General features: G+C 53.6%; 7 protein-coding genes across 7 annotated transcripts; 2 read left to right on the forward strand and 5 right to left on the reverse strand.

Annotated features, from left to right (window-relative positions):
- Positions 1 to 812: 812 nt before the first annotated feature.
- On the reverse strand, positions 813 to 1,608 carry A1O7_02412 (cellular nucleic acid-binding protein; the record flags this gene model as incomplete). The annotated part of the gene is made up of 3 exons (XM_007756444.1): positions 813 to 1,043; positions 1,093 to 1,403; positions 1,461 to 1,608. The coding sequence occupies 3 exons, from the start codon at positions 1,606 to 1,608 to the stop codon at positions 813 to 815; spliced, it is 690 nt and encodes a 229-aa protein (XP_007754634.1).
- Positions 1,609 to 2,396: 788 nt separating this feature from the next.
- A1O7_02413 (UDP-N-acetylglucosamine pyrophosphorylase) lies at positions 2,397 to 3,988 on the reverse strand (the record flags this gene model as incomplete). The annotated part of the gene is made up of 2 exons (XM_007756445.1): positions 2,397 to 2,474; positions 2,531 to 3,988. 2 exons carry the CDS (start codon positions 3,986 to 3,988, stop codon positions 2,397 to 2,399), a joined length of 1,536 nt encoding a protein of 511 aa, XP_007754635.1.
- A 489-nt stretch (positions 3,989 to 4,477) lies between these two features.
- A1O7_02414 (peptidylprolyl isomerase) lies at positions 4,478 to 5,938 on the reverse strand (the record flags this gene model as incomplete). Its single annotated transcript, XM_007756446.1, has 2 exons — positions 4,478 to 5,804; positions 5,859 to 5,938. The coding sequence occupies 2 exons, from the start codon at positions 5,936 to 5,938 to the stop codon at positions 4,478 to 4,480; spliced, it is 1,407 nt and encodes a 468-aa protein (XP_007754636.1).
- A 2,723-nt stretch (positions 5,939 to 8,661) lies between these two features.
- On the forward strand, positions 8,662 to 10,192 carry A1O7_02415 (uncharacterized protein; the record flags this gene model as incomplete). Its single annotated transcript, XM_007756447.1, has 3 exons — positions 8,662 to 8,856; positions 8,913 to 9,041; positions 9,074 to 10,192. Exons 1-3 carry the CDS (start codon positions 8,665 to 8,667, stop codon positions 10,190 to 10,192), a joined length of 1,440 nt encoding a protein of 479 aa, XP_007754637.1. The 5' UTR covers positions 8,662 to 8,664.
- Positions 10,193 to 11,293: 1,101 nt separating this feature from the next.
- Positions 11,294 to 11,757, reverse strand: A1O7_02416 (small subunit ribosomal protein S24e; the record flags this gene model as incomplete). Its single annotated transcript, XM_007756448.1, has 2 exons — positions 11,294 to 11,624; positions 11,681 to 11,757. 2 exons carry the CDS (start codon positions 11,755 to 11,757, stop codon positions 11,294 to 11,296), a joined length of 408 nt encoding a protein of 135 aa, XP_007754638.1.
- A 376-nt stretch (positions 11,758 to 12,133) lies between these two features.
- On the forward strand, positions 12,134 to 13,282 carry A1O7_02417 (uncharacterized protein; the record flags this gene model as incomplete). The annotated part of the gene is made up of 2 exons (XM_007756449.1): positions 12,134 to 12,382; positions 12,491 to 13,282. 2 exons carry the CDS (start codon positions 12,134 to 12,136, stop codon positions 13,280 to 13,282), a joined length of 1,041 nt encoding a protein of 346 aa, XP_007754639.1.
- Positions 13,283 to 14,291: 1,009 nt separating this feature from the next.
- Positions 14,292 to 16,082, reverse strand: A1O7_02418 (uncharacterized protein; the record flags this gene model as incomplete). Its single annotated transcript, XM_007756450.1, has 2 exons — positions 14,292 to 15,599; positions 15,660 to 16,082. 2 exons carry the CDS (start codon positions 16,080 to 16,082, stop codon positions 14,292 to 14,294), a joined length of 1,731 nt encoding a protein of 576 aa, XP_007754640.1.
- Positions 16,083 to 16,479: the final 397 nt, after the last annotated feature.

A 16,479-nucleotide genomic window follows, 5' to 3' on the forward strand; every position in this document is an offset into this window, starting at 1 on the left:
CGCAAGCGACCGTTGATAATAACTACGGCCACGCTTCGCCTCCCAACCAGGTCTATGTGCTCGTACTCGGATTCTTTTCTTCTGCTTCACTCTCAGATCTCTCTCTGCCTCTCGCCCTCCGTGCCGCTCCGCTTCTATAATCATTGTCCACCCTCGCTTCGCTGCCAATTGCTCCGGTCGTTCAGCGAGTCGGTCGGGGTACGTAAGAAAGCGCCATATATTACCTCTTCTCCATCGAGAGATCCCGCCTTGGCGAACATCACAGGTTGGAGACGAGGCAAGTAAGATCGTGTCAACATGTGTCGTGAGTAAAAGCAAGATTCAAGATGCCTTGTCAAAAAACGCCGGCGATGTATGAACTCGTCGGAAGGGAGTCCCGTGTACAATCCCCAGCCATGGTCATGCAATCTGTAGCGACTTGAATAATTCGTCCATTTGCTTAACGTCCTCGCTTGATCAAGTGTCCGGTTGTCCTTGCGTCTGCGAGTCCTTCCGTGAAAATTTTGCAGGAACTGGTCGTCGTTCGGTAGGTCGTGCCACGCCGAAAAGGCGTGGGTGAATCGATGCAATAGTGCCAAAAAAGGCTCAAGGCATAGCAGCCTCGGTGGTATCGTTAACATGACGGGAAGTTATTCCAGGTGGTGGAACATGATGAAAGCGCATAAAGCAGACGAAGTATGCAGGGTGATGGGATCGGAAAAGACTGTTTGAGCGGCGCTAGAGCTCCATCAAGGAGCTATATTCAACAGGTAAGGAAAGAAAAGGAAATTCGAGCTAATTTGCTCTGGTGGCTGGCTTTCAGCGCTGAGATTCTAAGCAACCGCAGCAGCAGTGGCTATAGCCTCGGTGGCCTCGGTGGCGGGAGCAGCTGGAGCGCTATCCGCTGGCGCTCCGTTGGCGACTGGCGCTGCTGAACCGTTGGCTTCAGCGTTTTGAGGACAGTCCTTGCTGATGTGACCGGGTTGTCCGCACTTGTAGCAGGTCTTGCCTGCAGCGTTCAACGGCCCGCCATTTGGAGCTGTACAATCACGAGAGATGTGGCCCTGAGAAACAGTCAATCAAACGTCTCGAACACAAGTGCGGTTCACATACGAGTTTGCCGCAAGCATAGCATTTCATAGCCTGAGCTTGACAGTCTCGAGCATAATGATTAGGGCCACCGCATTTGTAGCATGTCGCTGCCCGGTTGTTGGTCACACCGTAGCCTGGGCGGAAAGCAGCATATCCCCCACGACCACGACCGACGGGTGGTCCCTGAACATTAGGAGTGGGGCAGTTGCGAGCCAAGTGACCGATCTGGCCACAAGAGTAGCATCGACCTCCAGTAGGGCCACCGTTGATGCGCAGGGTAGGGCAATCAGCCTGGACGTGGCCAAGTCCCTGGCAGTGGTAGCATTGTTTTGCTGCAGCAGCCTCAGTGAGCTTCAAGGTCCTCGAGATATGAACAAAACGTCACTCACTTTCGGTTGTGCGCGGCATAGGACACTGATTGGATTCATGACCCGGCTGCTTGCAGTTGTAGCACAATCTCTCCGAGGAAGTGCACACTTCAGCATAATGGCCGACATTGCCACACTTGTAGCATGCGCGGCGAGAAAGAGACGACATGCTGGACTAGTTGGTTTGATCTTGTCCTCAAGCCCTGTTCTCAACGTGTCAGATATCGTCCTCTTAAGCCCGATTTGTGCGAGAGTGATCGGAGCGCAATCGTGTCGGTCGGAGGGAAGATCGATAAGGCGGAGGCGCGGACTCGCATAGAGACAATACGGCGACATACCTCGCTGGATGAACCTGGTTCGAGTTTCCCTGTCCCGCAACCTCTGGGTGATGTTAGCCGCCGCAGGATCCAAGGCGTCGGGTACGTGCAGTTGTGGACCTCCTGACTGAGCGCAAGGAGGGGTACAATTGAGGGTGAGTTGAAGCAGAGATACAAGAGCAGAAATGTGGTTCACTCACAATTGGCGCAACTTCCCACTCGACCTTTCCAACGACTTCCAGCCTCCTTGAGACCCTTACGACGTCCGAGCAGCACCGACTGATGGAAGAGAGAAACGAGCTGCGCAACAAGGACCTCAATCTGTCCAGAGTCGCATTCAGAAAGAAACGAGCCAAGGCCGACACTAAGCCAGAATCAGACTAGCTGTCATTTGATATCACTCTCCCGTCATACCGTCGCCGTCGAAGCGCCGGACCACATTGCGAACAACGACTACGATCGTAACAATGGACGAGTGCGGCAGGACATCCTCTCGGGAGCCCCTCGTCTTCGAGAGCAATACCAACCCTTCGCTGGCTCTGAAGTTTGTAACTCTTAAAGTGGTATTTGGCAAATACAATCCGTGTCGCTGTTCTAATGCATAACCGTCGCCTTCAACATGCCGTCCTGCCCACAGTCGTTATTCCTGTGGGCTCTTTTCAATGACAGCCGGAGCTTTGATCTCCCTACCCCTCAGATAGCCGAGTCCTTCGCCGCCCTGTCGTCATTGTTAGCAAAGACCCAGAAACAAATTGGTCGAAGGACACCACCTACATAGCTGATGAGAGGAGACACCTCGACACCCTTAGCATTGCCTTCAGACACGACCGTAGCCCCTGCAGCTTGAAGCCACCGAGCTCCCTGGTCCATGATATCTGCTTTGCTGGTGTCCGGGTTGTCTTCCGCGGACCCACGTGCATTCTTCAAGGGCGAGAACTCCTCTTTGCGGTCAACCTCAAAGCATGCAAACTTCTCCATGGGTACAAAGGGAAAGACATCGAACACAAATTGCTCCAGCTTGATACCATTGGGCTTGTCAGGCTTGACGGTTTGGCCGGTCTCTGTATCCATAAAAGGGATTTTCTTCTTGGCAACGTGGTGAGGAAGCTTGTAGCCCCATTCCTCGATTGCTTCGAGGAATCTGAATGAGTAATAGTGGTTGACAATGTTGGCGGCTCTGAACTTGAGACGGTCGCCGGTGTCCTTGGCCTCGGCCATCTCCTGGTCCATCTCAGAGTATTCAATCACGTCTGGCTTGCCGTCCTTCTCTACGATCAAACCAACTGGTTCGTTAGCAGCTCGCTTGCGGACCACCTTCGTGCCAATGTCAACCGCCTTGCCAGCGGCGAAGCCAATGAAGACTGGATCAGCTACTTTCACCAGACAATTGTCCACACAGTAGGCGTGAACATGTTCAATACCACGCTTCCGCATATCTGCCCGGGCTTCGGAGAGCACCAGAGCCTGGTAGATGCCGCCATTGCCATCCGGAGCAACAGCAACCTTGGATTTGGTCTCCATAAGGATCTTGCCCTCGTTAGATATGCACGGTAACACTCCTTGCTCGAAGATGACGATGTTCGCTTTGTCCAATCCAAAGTAGTTGTGCTCTTGAAAGAACCTCTCCGTAGGCGCTCGCGTAGGGCCGCTGGTCATGACATACCAAGGTACAACAGGAGGCGTCGAAGCAGAAGCATGCTGCTTGGCCAGTTGTTGCACCTTCCATATGCGTTCTGCCTGCATCTGAAACAGCGACTTGTGGCTGGGAAGACCAATGTCAAAACATCCCTTGGGATCAGAGCTGCCCAGTCTTGTACCCTGCCCACCTGCCATCAACACCACCGCCACCTTGTTTTTTGCGATGATACTAAGGCCCTCCCTGTACCATTTCTCTTTCTGCTCGTCGGTGGTCTCGAGGAGGGAAGCCGTAGCTGACTCAGGCAGAGGGTTGATGGAAGGAGCCTGTGCAGAGTCCTTCGGAGGATGTAAAGCCTTGTCTGCAAGGATATTGATTCGGTCCGGATCGAAGCCGGAGAGCTGCTCGAACAGCGCGCCTTTGCCATCTGTGTCTAGGTCATCGTAGAATGCAAACACGTGTTCTTGGTTGGCTTTTTCGTATTTCTGACGCAACGACTTCAGCTCTTCTTCGGTAGGCTCCCTAGCTGGGGCGCCACGGTCCTTGGAGGCCAGATTGAGCCTTTCCAGCATCTTGTTCACCATGCTTGCAGCCATCGTTTGGATTCGTGGTTACTGTCGCTTCACGTGGTGCACGGCAAGTTGGAAACCTCAGAGAAAGGGCAAATACGTGTCAAAGAGGGAGTGTACCACCTTTGGAGACAAAGACAGCTGCTCACTGCAGTCAAAACAGCAAGTGACAGTAGGGGCCAACTCTTGAGCTTTCACGAGCTGATGGAATGTCTGGTGCGGTGAGACAGCAGCGTTTCAAAACATCTCCGCAGCTCCTCCGAAAATGACCAACACACGAAGCCCTAGGGTGACGTATGACAAGGTTTCAATTCCTTGCCCGGATGAGGTTGATCCAAGGTGAGAGATACATTCTGCAGCACTGGGCAGATTCATGCTAAAGACAGCCGTCGAAAACTGCAGATGCAAGCCGGTCGCATATCGCCTTCAGGATGAAATGGGGAGATACTACAGTGTAGAAGTTATTGTACACAAATTGATTATTACTATTCAAGAAAGGATAGCTGGACAACTTGGTCACCGATCTCTATTCCTTCTCGATGAGCGATAGGAATCTCCTCTGCTCTCTCGTGGTCTATCTCCCTCTGTACCTCTGCCACTATCCCTGCCTCCGCCCCGATAGTGGTCTCTTTCCCTCCGATCTCGGCCATCATACCTGTCCACGTCTCGAGCGCGGCGGTCATCTCGTGCTAAGTCTCTGTGGTGGGAATGTTGCGGGCTCCTGCTCCGTGACCTTCGGGGTCCCATCTCTGGCAGGCTGTCCACCTTGCGGCGCGCGTCGTCCTTGTCGAAGACCATTCTGTAACCCCGTCCGTTCTGCTCGCGGGTAGCTTCATCTCGGTAATGTCGTTTTTTCTCGAGACTCGCGATCCCGCCAAAGCCGCCTGCCTGTCGCTGTCTCTTGGTATTCGTCGCATCTCTCCAGGTGTCTGATAGCTTGGACACGCTTTGCGAGAAGTCTACATGGATGCGATGATCATCAATGAGTACGCCCTGCATCTTGAAGTACGCCTGCTCACAGTCCTTCTGATTCTCGAACTCAATAAAGGCATACTGTAGACTGTCGCCGGTGCGTTTGTCTCGGATCACCTCGCAGGAAAGGATCCTGCCGAAACGGCTGAAGATCAACTCGAGATCCTCGTCATGGGTGACGGGATTTAGCTTGCATACAAAGAGAACGTTCTCCGGAGGCTTGACTTCTGCAAACGGGAGGTCACCCACCATTTCGAGGGTCAAAGCCTGTGCTCTTGCCTCTCGTTCACGGCGAAGTTTTTTCATGGCTGCTTCATCGACTTCTTCATCGAGATCCTCATCATCAGCGATCATGACGGTGGCCAGCTGCGCTTTGGTTGGAGCTGGACTCGCATCAGGCACAAGGAGCCCTGGAGGGTCAGGGTAGGGATCTTCAAGGACGATCGTGTGGCGGATGCGGATGTCCTTGAGCGGCCTCCCATCGGAGTTCGTGAAGGCATCGTTTATCTTCTCCAGAGTGTCAAAGCCTTCTACAACCATTCCAAACGGAGCGGCTTTGCCATCCAGATAGTCGATGTTCTCCCCGAGAGTGATGATGAATTGGCTTCCAGCAAGTCGCTCGTCGGGATCGCGTGCCGACGGCACCGTCGCCATGCTCACTGTCCCACGCTCAGTATGTTTGAGCTTTGGGTCGATGTCGGCAACGAAGCTCTTCTTCGAGGGACCGGAGAGCAGGCCCCATATCGAACTACCTCCGTCACTCTCGGGTGAATCTGAGCCGAGTGGATCTCCGGTCTGACAGGTGAAGCCTTTCTGAACGCTGTGAAACGGAGAAAAGTTATAGTACTTCACTTTGCACAGTTTTAAAAAGCTTGGTGGCATGTCAGCGTCCCTATCATGGCAGGATAAACAGCGTCAAACTCACTTTTCACAGCATCTTGGCGAGCTGTTGACGAGCAGGTCGATGACTATCTCGCCCAGCGATGTTTCAAGTAATACACTCATGTCGGATGTCCCACTCAGACTTAGCGAATGCGCGCCTGCACAGTCTTCGTTGACCAAGCCCGCGTTCTATGGCTTTGGCATGACGAGGGTGAACGGAGCATGACTCCGGGATTTTTGATGGGGAGACGTCTCGACATGGAGGGTGTCGGTCTTCATGCCAACTGCGCTTTGAATCTGAGACTTCAAATGACCGTCATTCAGAACCATCGGCCAAGGCGCCTCTGCCTGGCCACATTACCTACACAGTAGGTAACTATGTGGCAGCTAGGAACTAGGCCTTATCGGGCTCGCGCCTTCCTGCTGGTCTAGTTAGCTTTACGCTTCGGTCCAGGCTTCACTGCCACTTCACGGCCGTCTCACTTCGCGTTCACCTCCTCCTTACAATGCACTCGATGCTGAGTGTGAGCTTCAAATGAGATTATCTGTGCTGCACTTCTCGGGTGGGCATTTAATGGCTTCATCTTCGCTTCCGTCTTCTCAACCTAATGCTATCGCCAAGGTCAAGCTCATTTTCCCAAGCTCATATCGATACTTTTGATCGGCTGCCAACAGACAACAGACCATGAGCCTGACACGCATGTCCAACGGAACATGAAAATCAACAACAGAACTGGGAAGAGCAGCTCGATTTGACCTCCGTCTTTGCAACAGCGAATGAATGCACGCCCCCACCAGTCCGAGAGAAGTATACTGTAACAACGCCCACCCTGCAATTATCCACGTTGCCAGTCCTTCTTTACACAGTCATACAGAAATCCCCCGATTCTGTCACGAACCGTCGTCTTTCATGGCTTCCACCCGTGCGTCGATGACAGGTCCAGCCGTGTTGCCCTGGTCTCACCGTCAACCTCCCATCTTCTGATCGGCGCTGGTCTGCACAACGTGAGCTTGCACAAAAGGAGATAAGCATCTGGCGTGGATCATTTTCGAGCCGCAGCTGAGCACGCATGTCCATCAGCCATGCCCAGTATCTCGCAAGAGCCATCCATGGGGCAACTTGTCGGCGGTCAGTGTGCCCGCCATGATGAGTTGTGCAGTGCTCCTCGGAGTCGTCCAGTAACTACACGACTTGATGCTCACGGGCATCATTCGGCCAGAATGAGCAGGTAGCATTCGGGGGTTGCTTCTGAGGGGTGCTTCCTGCTGCAGACATCCGTAAAGGAGGGTTTCCCGGCTAACCCTCGCACGAAGGTGGCGGCAGCTCAGGCCCTACTAGGGCTACGTTCTTGGTTCAATGCACTTCTGTGTGACGAGGACGGACCTGAAACACATTCTCTGATTTGTCAGGTCCTCTGTGGGTTGGGCTTTGGAGGGATGGGGCTGACCTCTCGACATCTTGTGTTACCAAAGTACCCTGTGATGTTCCGCAGGCTCTTTACAGCGACGGTGTAGGGGCCTACCTTGCACACAGGGTACATGTTATCTCAGGACAGCCCATCTCGAACGCTCAGCTACGGTTCTGCTTCTGTCATGTGCACCATTCCTGTTGCCAGTTCTCTGCATCAACTGTTCCGCACGTCCCGAATCCCCTCAGCGTCGGGATGACAGTCCGATCGGCGAGCGATTGTGCGAGGAGTTAATTCCCCTTCAGCACCCAAGATGTCAGGGATATCCTTCCGCTTCTATCCGAGTGTTGTGGATAGAACATGGGCAGTAGTCCTCGACGAGGCTGCGTAATGAGAGGCGGAAGGCTGGGCTTGAAGGTCGCTCCTGTGTGCAAAGAGTCCACCCCTAATAATACTACCCCATACCCGGCTGATCCTTCCAGCTGCGAGTTTGCTTGAAAACAAATTGGGCATCTGCAAGGATTTGCGGCCGAGGTTCGCAGCCAATCAATTGCGATGGACACTAATAGCAAACAGAGCCCGCTCATGAGCTGTGTTTGGAGCCGCAACAACACGACGCCGATTTACATTCCACCCTCTTCGATATTTTGCCCCCAGAGACGTGCGTCACGCGTTCTTGGAAAGGTGTGGTTCAGAAGGATGCGGAAGCTGTTTTGATTACCCACATGGAACCTATCCAGACAGAATCCAGACCCAGTTCTATGTGCAGTCAGGGCTCCAAAACGGTTTGCAGGTTGGTCTCTGAAGATTCATGAACCTCTGATTGGTCTTCTGCACCTATTCTGTTTCACGGCTGTTATGGCAGGCGTCCCATAAGCTCGTCGACGACTGGTTAGTCGCTAGTGTCCGCTGAATCAGGTTCTTGCAATGGACCAAGCATCAGTGTCACACGACCGGATGCCTGCAGCAAGGCCGTTGCAAGGGAATCTTACGACCAGGTTTCAAGGACGACTCCGAAAGCGTGACTTTTTCGGTGCAAGTCCACAGTGAAGCCATTCGGGTCAACGTCGTTCATGATATGACACATCTCTTCAATCTGGTGTGGACCGCCATTGGGATATTTGATCTTTTCTCCTATTGGAGTACATCCTAGACATGCTTCTGTTCGACTGATCCTGGCTTCTTTCTTATTTCTCCGCTGATGCTCACTGCTCAGGTTCGATCACTGCGCTAGTCGGAGGTTCTGGCAAGCTCAAATAGGACCTGGTGCCTACTTTCAGCCATTGGTCGGCGAAGGCTCAGCCCTCTTGACGTCGCCAATTTTCATGCCTGAGTACTTTTGTTTGCTGATTCTCGCTTCGGTTTCAGGCGTGTTGTGCATTATGGTGGGCAAAATCCTCCGAATGTTGTGCATGTTTCGGTTAACAGTCGAGCTAGATCATGACACGGCCGCTATACTCGGACCTTGAGTTCTTCAGGCGCACCGATCGAGGGGTGCACATGCCACTGAGCCAGAGTTCTCATGTCCACGATCAATATGAGACTGGAAGCCACCTCAGCAGCCGCACTACGCCATCATCTGAGCCAGATAGCAGAACGTCGACCGGCTCGAGGAAGCGTGTGCCTGTTGCTGTACGTTGTGCATAGCTCATACGATATAGTTCGAAAGGCTCTCTGACACGTTGCAGTGCGAACGATGTCGAAAACGAAAAATCAAGTGCAGTGGCAATGAAGGCGATAGTCAAGCTTGTGCCAACTGCAAGAACTCTGGGTTGGAAGACTCATGTCGATTTCTTCGAGCAAGTGCCCTCCTTGCCGTCATGGAGGCAGAACTGCTGACTTTTTCAAGGTCCAATCTGTTGAAACCACGCACCTTGGCTTTCCGCGGACCTATGCACCCCGATACTCTCCGTATGGACTTCCGTCCCATCATCGCCTGAATTACATGTCTATGCCGTCGAGATGCTCTCCGCCCAGTACTCTACAATATCACTCTCTTCCTAGCAGCGTTGAGTACAGTCCGTACACTCATCAAGCCACGAATGTCGACTGGAGGCCGCCATATGTCGGACATATGAATCCGTATTCACCATACCCTGACGACGAAGAGTCAAGTCCCCTCGTTACGCAACCTCCGTCCTACATGCTCCCCAATACAGATCCCATGGCGACCACCAACACCTTCTACATGCACGGACATGGAGTGAGACCACATCCTAGTTCACTTTGGCCAGAGACTCAGCCCTGTGTGTCTCAGCCCATTTCGCAGCTGACCGGCATCCCCTACACTATGCCTCATGAGACTGCACAGTCCTTCCAAACAATTGGAATCGCTGGAAGCCTTCCTTCAGACCGTATCTTACCACAACCCATCACGGCACGTAGCTATATACCGACGCCAGCCAGCTCAATTGATATACCTTTTTCCAACCCGGTTCAGCGAACGCATAGCCTCTGGCACAACGATACGGGGACGTCTGTTCACCAGCTACCGAATCCAGCGGAGGCGAATTCAAGGCAAGAGCAGAGCACTGGCAGGGAAAGTGTCTCCTACAGATTACAAGACATGACATATAACCAGGCGAACTTGAATGAAGCACTTTCCGTGACTCCTGCATCGGCCGGCAACTATCTTGCAGTCGACGAGTCTCGGCGTTCTACAACGACAGCTCCACGGGAAGATGCCACCTCTCAGCAGTCGGCCTTAGGTCTGATCACGCCCGGGAGCCAGAAATCAAACACGGAGACCTCCGACGTGACATACAACTACAGTTCCATGGGCAGCCACCTTTCACAATTAGGCGGTGCATCTGGCGAGCTCCGCCCAGGGGCGTTGTACTGCCAAACAACAATGCTTCCACAACGAGAAGCTGGCTCTGATGATTGCAGTCCGGACTGCACCAGCTGTCAGACTGAGTCCACTCGAACGTCGTTCACGTCGATGACCAGCACGTCCTCCGGTTGCTGAGCAGAAAGTCACATCCTTCCCGATGTTGGTCAGTCTCATTACCGATGTTTCCTAACTTGTCTAGGCTGCAGCAAAGCGTTCTGTCGTTTTCTCTCTGCATTAACATTGTGTGGCTATACGATACCTTGACACAACCATCATAACTCTAATACTGGACATAGCCAATTCTCAGGGGGCCTCTCAAAGGCACAGGACTGCACCATTACAAGGGGTTTGGCATGTATTCTCGGGACTCATGATAGTGGAGGTAATATTGCGGCTCTGCTTCTCGCGTTTTTCTGGTTGCGTTTTATGTGCCATGAAAAAAGCCGGCGGGGAAAACGTGTGATTGCGACGACAAAATGAACAGGTATTATTGGGGGGTGTTGTCGAGCCGTTCGCAGAGGGGAAAAGTATTCATGCTCCAGTCGGATCTCGTGTTGGATGTCATTGACTTCCTTGTTTTCAGTGTCGAGCTGAATCGGAAGCCAGGTAATCAAGCTGCTGCTGTGACGGTGCCGGAAGAGGGCAGATGTACGAAGAAGCCCATCATGTACTCCAAAATCCCGGTCTCACTGAAATCTCGATAGAGGGCCTCAGCCCTCAAGCAGAGTGTGATCCTGGTCTTCACATGACTTTGTACCATTAGTTGAAATGAACGAATGGCTTCGGTTCATTTCACCGCATAGGCTCGTTACAAACCTGGGAAGCATCCTCTGCTGCGAGAAATGAAAGTCAAGAACTGTCCTCAAATGAGCGGGCTGCCAGCCATGTCCACTTTGATGTAATTTTTCATATTGTTGTCATTTGCAATGCCACAATGCTGGGTGCTGGTGTCATTCTAGCAGACCAGTCCGCGTGCAAGCCAGAAGGAGGCCAATATGAAGAGTCTGTTCAGGCTGACAATGCTTGACCACCTTAGTCGCTTCTTCTATCCGCGCAAAGGTTGTGCCACCTGTGTTCTCTTCTCCTCTCCCCATCAGGTGAGCAACCACAGAATACCTGCGCCCTCGAACGTGAGGCATCTCACCCACTGCCACCGACACCGAGATCGCCACCACCACGGCTCCACGACCATCACATCCACATCCACTACCACTCTCCCCCTCAGGTATGTCCCGCTTACTTGCTCTTCTTGTCCTTCTTGGCGCCTTTCGTCTTCGCGGTGCCTCGGAACTCCTTACTCCTATTCTTCCGCTGCTTTCTCTGCTGTCGACTGGCCTTCTCGATCTTGGTGGCGTGCCCGACTCTGACCAACCGATAGTGCGGCTCGAATTTCTTCATGGCCTCGACGGAATCGTAGATGAGTGCAAAGCCCGTGGACTTGCCACCGCCGTACTGGGTGCGCATGCCGAAGACGTTGATCTGGTCCTTGTTGGATTTGTACACTTCGGCGAGTTTGGCGCGCAGGTCGTCCTTGCTGACGTTGGGGCGATTGGGGTGCAGGACATCGCTGGGTGGGCCATCAATGTCAGCTTGAGATGTTTGGTAAAAAGAGGCACGACTTACACGACAAACTGCTTGCGCGAGAGCAGTCTGTTGGTGATGAACTTGCGGGTTCGGATCGTGACCGCTGAGTCGGCCATGATTGCGACGGGCTGGACGGAGTGATCGCAATCGAGGTCGTCGAGATGGGAGGGGAGTCGAGTATCTTTTGTCGCTCGGATCAAACGAACGCAGTTGGATGTCGATATGCAAGATTCGGTCGCTCGCTCGCGCCAAAATTGTGGGCTTGGCATCGTGAAATCTTGGCGGCCGGATGGGCTAGTCCCGATTGGTATGCGAGCGCGCTCCAGGGCAAAATCAATCACCACAACGAAAACTAGTTCTTTCACCCACCTACTCTTTGTTGGATCAACCGATGTCAGGTGCAGACCGGAGGTCTACTAGATATCACTCATTAGAGAGGTTGATAGCTCTCGGGGCCTCGACAGTGGAATTCTCGCTAGCGAGTCCGTCGTCATGGATATTTCTCGAGCTGGCGTCGAGCCCGTCGTGGTCAAGTTCTATCGACAATACATGCAGCAGATCAATGAGCTAAGCTATCCACCTGGATCTCTGCTGCTCGCTCCAGACATCCAGACGTGCTTGTACAAGTACTTTTTCGATGCAAACCAGAACAAGTTTCTACCTCCACCACGGTATCAGACCAAAGTCCTGCGCCAGATCATCAGGGAGATCGAAAAATCGATCAAAGACCCCGAAGAAGAGGTAGGCCTACTGCTTTTGTGATTTTCCACGTTCATGCCTGGCTGCTCTTTAGAGTCTGTTGTCTCATTTCCTAGTCTGTCTTGGAACAACTGACTTGGCGCCACACAGCAAGTCTCGGACCAGTTATATGAACACCTAGGCCACCTCTCCGGGATCCCGCTCCCGGACCCGTCAGAAGAAGCCCAACAACTTCGCGTGCACTCTTACTTCCCACCGCTTCCGTATGACGAGCCCGGCGTCCAGCCCGTTCTGATCAAAGAAGCACACAATCTTCTCTCCAAGGGCAACAACGTCGGGCTCCGGACGTGGGAAGGCTCTCTCCATCTCGCGTGGTACTTGGCAACCCAGCGCCCAGAGCTAGTCAAAGGGAAGAACGTGCTCGAACTTGGCGCCGGGACGGGCCTTTTGTCTCTGCTTTGCGCCGGACATTTGCGTGCTTCGTCCGTCCTGGCGACCGATGGCTTGGGCCACGTATGCGAGTGCCTAGAAGCCAATATCGAGCTTAACGTGGAAAACAACACACTGCAGAACGGTCGAGCGCCGCAAGTCCTGCAGTTGGACTGGACGGACCGTGAGGCAATCGATGAACTAGTGCAGAGCGTCAAGAACCCAGGCACGAGCTACGACCTGGTCATAGGCTCAGATATCACCTACCACCCGGACATTCTACGACCGTTGGCTCAGGTCCTCGGCACTTTGAAGGATTATTTTCCCGACATGGTCATCCTCATCTCGGCAGCCATTCGAAGCGACACTTTCTCGCATTTCACGAGGACCTGTATAGACGAGTTCGGGTTCACCGCCATGGAAGAAGACGTCCACATCCCTGACGGACTGCAGTACTCGGGCTTTTTCCATTCGGTCATCACGCCCATCAAGGTCATCTCTCTCCTGCGCTGATGGTGATGGTGATGGTGAAGCTGGAGCCAGACGTCTCGCAAAACACAACGGCGGAGAAGGCACGAAACAGCTATCTGACTAAACTCGACTTGGGAGCTCTCGTGCAGACGAAGTGATTATCAAAAGACAAGGCTACTAAGCTGGCAATTCCGTCGCGTGCGAGGGTTTCGGACGGTCCACCTTAATCCCTCGGAACAGTCTCCGCTACGCGGGTAAATATCTGAACTCGCAGGCCTTTCAACGCATTGCACGGACGACAAAGCACGCAGTGAGTACTCAAGCTGGTTCAGAAGAGAAGTTCACTTCCTCATCCGATTGGGTTCAAGTTCTGTTGAATCAAGTATCCGGTCTCGTGGCGCGCAACTATCGAGCATACGAGTCACATCCATGCATTGCAGAGCCATGACACCGGGATAACTGCGTACCCAGACCGTGGCACTGCGATGGTATTTCTGTGTCCCCACGTTCTCGGGTACAACAACGTGGCATCTGGGCTTTCAATATCGAGAACACCTATTTCAACAGCGAGCCATACAGGCGTGTACAAGATGGAAGATCGTCACCCTACTTTGTCCAACTCGATCCATTTTGTCATATGCAGACTGCGTGCAATCGGCGAATGTATATTAAGTCGTGCAGTGCAGGTGGCTGTCTGCACGGTGTCAGAGTTTCAGAGTACCTAGAGTGCTCGTGTGTTGTTGAGAGCTGTATTTAAGCGGCCAAGATCTGGAGCCTCTATGCCACGCCAATGTCGGCGTATTTGTCCCTCGCGTACCCTGCATCACTGGCGTACAGTAGCTGTAGCTGTAGCGAGACGAAGCCAACACCGACACCTACCTACCTATATTAAACCCTCCGGCTCTACCCTTGCTGGGGATGCCTCCGGATGCTGGATTCCTTCTCTTGTGATGCATGCGTAAGTGGAACCGAAATGCCCGCGATCACAAAGCCTATCTGTATAGCCTTGCCGGAGGTGCGACCGTTTGGCTTGAGAGCCAAGACTCAAAGCTCACGACACCTCCCTGACCAACGGCTTGTACTGGCCCAGATCGCCATCATCACCATCCTCATCCTCATTATCACTGACATCAAAGTCACTCGGATGCGCTAGCCCACGACCCTCCCCCGACTGCAACTGATCCATCAGAACATTGACGTCCATCTCCGCGGCCGTCATGCCCCCGCCGTGCTGATCCGCGCCTCCTTGGCGCGCATCAAGTACAGCGCGGCGACGCTCCTCGGGTAATGTCGTCCTCAGGAACATGATCAACAGGCCTATGTCGTAGATGATTTTAAGAGCTGCGGCGAGTTCAAAGGGGACCCACCATCGCTCCTTTGACCATATCATGCCCGTGACAATGGGGCCGAGACAAGCGCCGAGAGTGCGCACAAAGTTCAGCGTGCCCATGACTTGGGTGCGTTCCCTGGGCAAAAACACCGCCGCGACAAACGCCTCGCGGGGCGCTTGGTCCATGCTGCCGAACACGGCGTCGCCGAGCAGCAGAAACACCAGCAGACGCCAGCCCGAGACCACGAGCCCGAGCGGGACAAGGGCCAGGAACACGGCCGAGGGCAGGTGCGTGCAGACCATCGCTTTGACCAGGCCTAGCCTGCGTGCCACGGCTGCTGAGAAGAGGTTCGAAAACGAGGCGGCTAGCCACACGAGTGACAGGGCGTACCCGATCCGGTGGGTGAGAAACCAGCGGCTCCGCCACGACATGTACCACGACATGACTGTGAGGGGGAGCATGCCGGACGCGAAGGCGTTGAGGCCAAAAAGGCAGGAGAGGCGTAATAGGATAGGCAGGGACGAGCGGGAGACCTTCCATGGCGAGGAGAGGGAGGTGCGCAGCCGGCCAAAGAAAGAGTCTTTTCTGCCACGTTGAGGCTGAGAATGTGGCGATCCAGATCGGATGCTGGCGGTGCGCGTGATATTTGGCTGTTTCGCAGTTGAGGAGCGCCGTGGCGTGCCGTCGAGCAGAGGTCTCGTTTGTTCTGACGGAGAAGCCACTTCTTCGTCTACTTCGGTCATTGACGCCGTTGTCGCCGCCCAGGAGTATTGCCCCGCGGCCTTTGCTTCGATGTTCTTGCTCAGGAGGAGGGTGACGAGGAATTTGACGAGGCCGATGATTGCGTACATGCCGAAGATTGGAGGATATGTTTCTTTCCAGTCAATCTTCAGGTATGTCCGTTGTGCATAAGTGATCCACCCTGTCACGAACAGGCCAAGTGCCATGGCGAGGGTGGAAGAGACGGCGAACCAGGCGAATATATCCGTGCGAGCTTCTAACGGGGCAAGTTGTGCAAGGATGCCTTCCTGTTGAGGCACAAGTCAGTCCAGCCAAGGCTGTGCCTAGTGGGTGCATTTCGAACCTACCTCCACAGCGCGGAATGGTCCGACTTCGTGTGCTCCTGGGGATATTACTCCAAAGACCGCGGCCAGCAGGAGCAGATAGTAATTCTTGCTGAATGCAAACACTGTGCCGGAGAGTGTCATAAGCAGCGACCCGATCAGCAGAATCCGTCGTCTTCCAACTTTATCCGCTAGGATTGTCAAACTATAGCTAATTGCGGCATCGCCCAGTAGGGTCAATGTCATGAATGTCCCCGTCTGTTTCCAACTGACACCGGCCTGCGCATACAGGAAGATTGCCAGGACGAGGGCGGCGCCGCCATAGGCAAACATGCGGAGGAACCGAGTCATCAAGATGAGGTAGATGTCTCTGTTGCCATATTCGCGGATAGATTGAAGGCCCGTCTCGCGGTTGAGCCAATGGAAGAAAGCGGAAATGGATGCCATGTTGAGAATCAGATATCGGCGACAATGAATATCGCGAGGCTGATCTGGGCGGCAGTATGCGGAGCACTGCTCACGCCGATAGAATAAAAAAAGATCTCGAAGGGAAAAGAGCAGAAACGACAGAATCGAAGCGGCAGCACGGTCGTCAGGACCGCATGGGGTGAGGTCAAGGTACACCGGCGGACATCTTCCAGAATATATCGCGCCGGCTTCCAACTTGAAGCTGCAACCAACCGATCACTTACTCTGCCTGGCATTGTTAGATAGGCAGAAGTTCCCCGCACCTCGAGCAGGGAAGGCGACGATTGGAATCGAGGTGCGGGATGCAAAGGAGATGCATTAATGCGTGAAGGGGGGGCCTTACTCACGATAGCCGGCACCGTGGTTCGTCGCTGTC

The sequence above is a fragment of the Cladophialophora yegresii genome (assembly GCF_000585515.1).
Source record: "Cladophialophora yegresii CBS 114405 chromosome Unknown aczIN-supercont1.2, whole genome shotgun sequence".
Taxonomy (NCBI): Eukaryota; Fungi; Ascomycota; class Eurotiomycetes; order Chaetothyriales; family Herpotrichiellaceae; genus Cladophialophora; species Cladophialophora yegresii.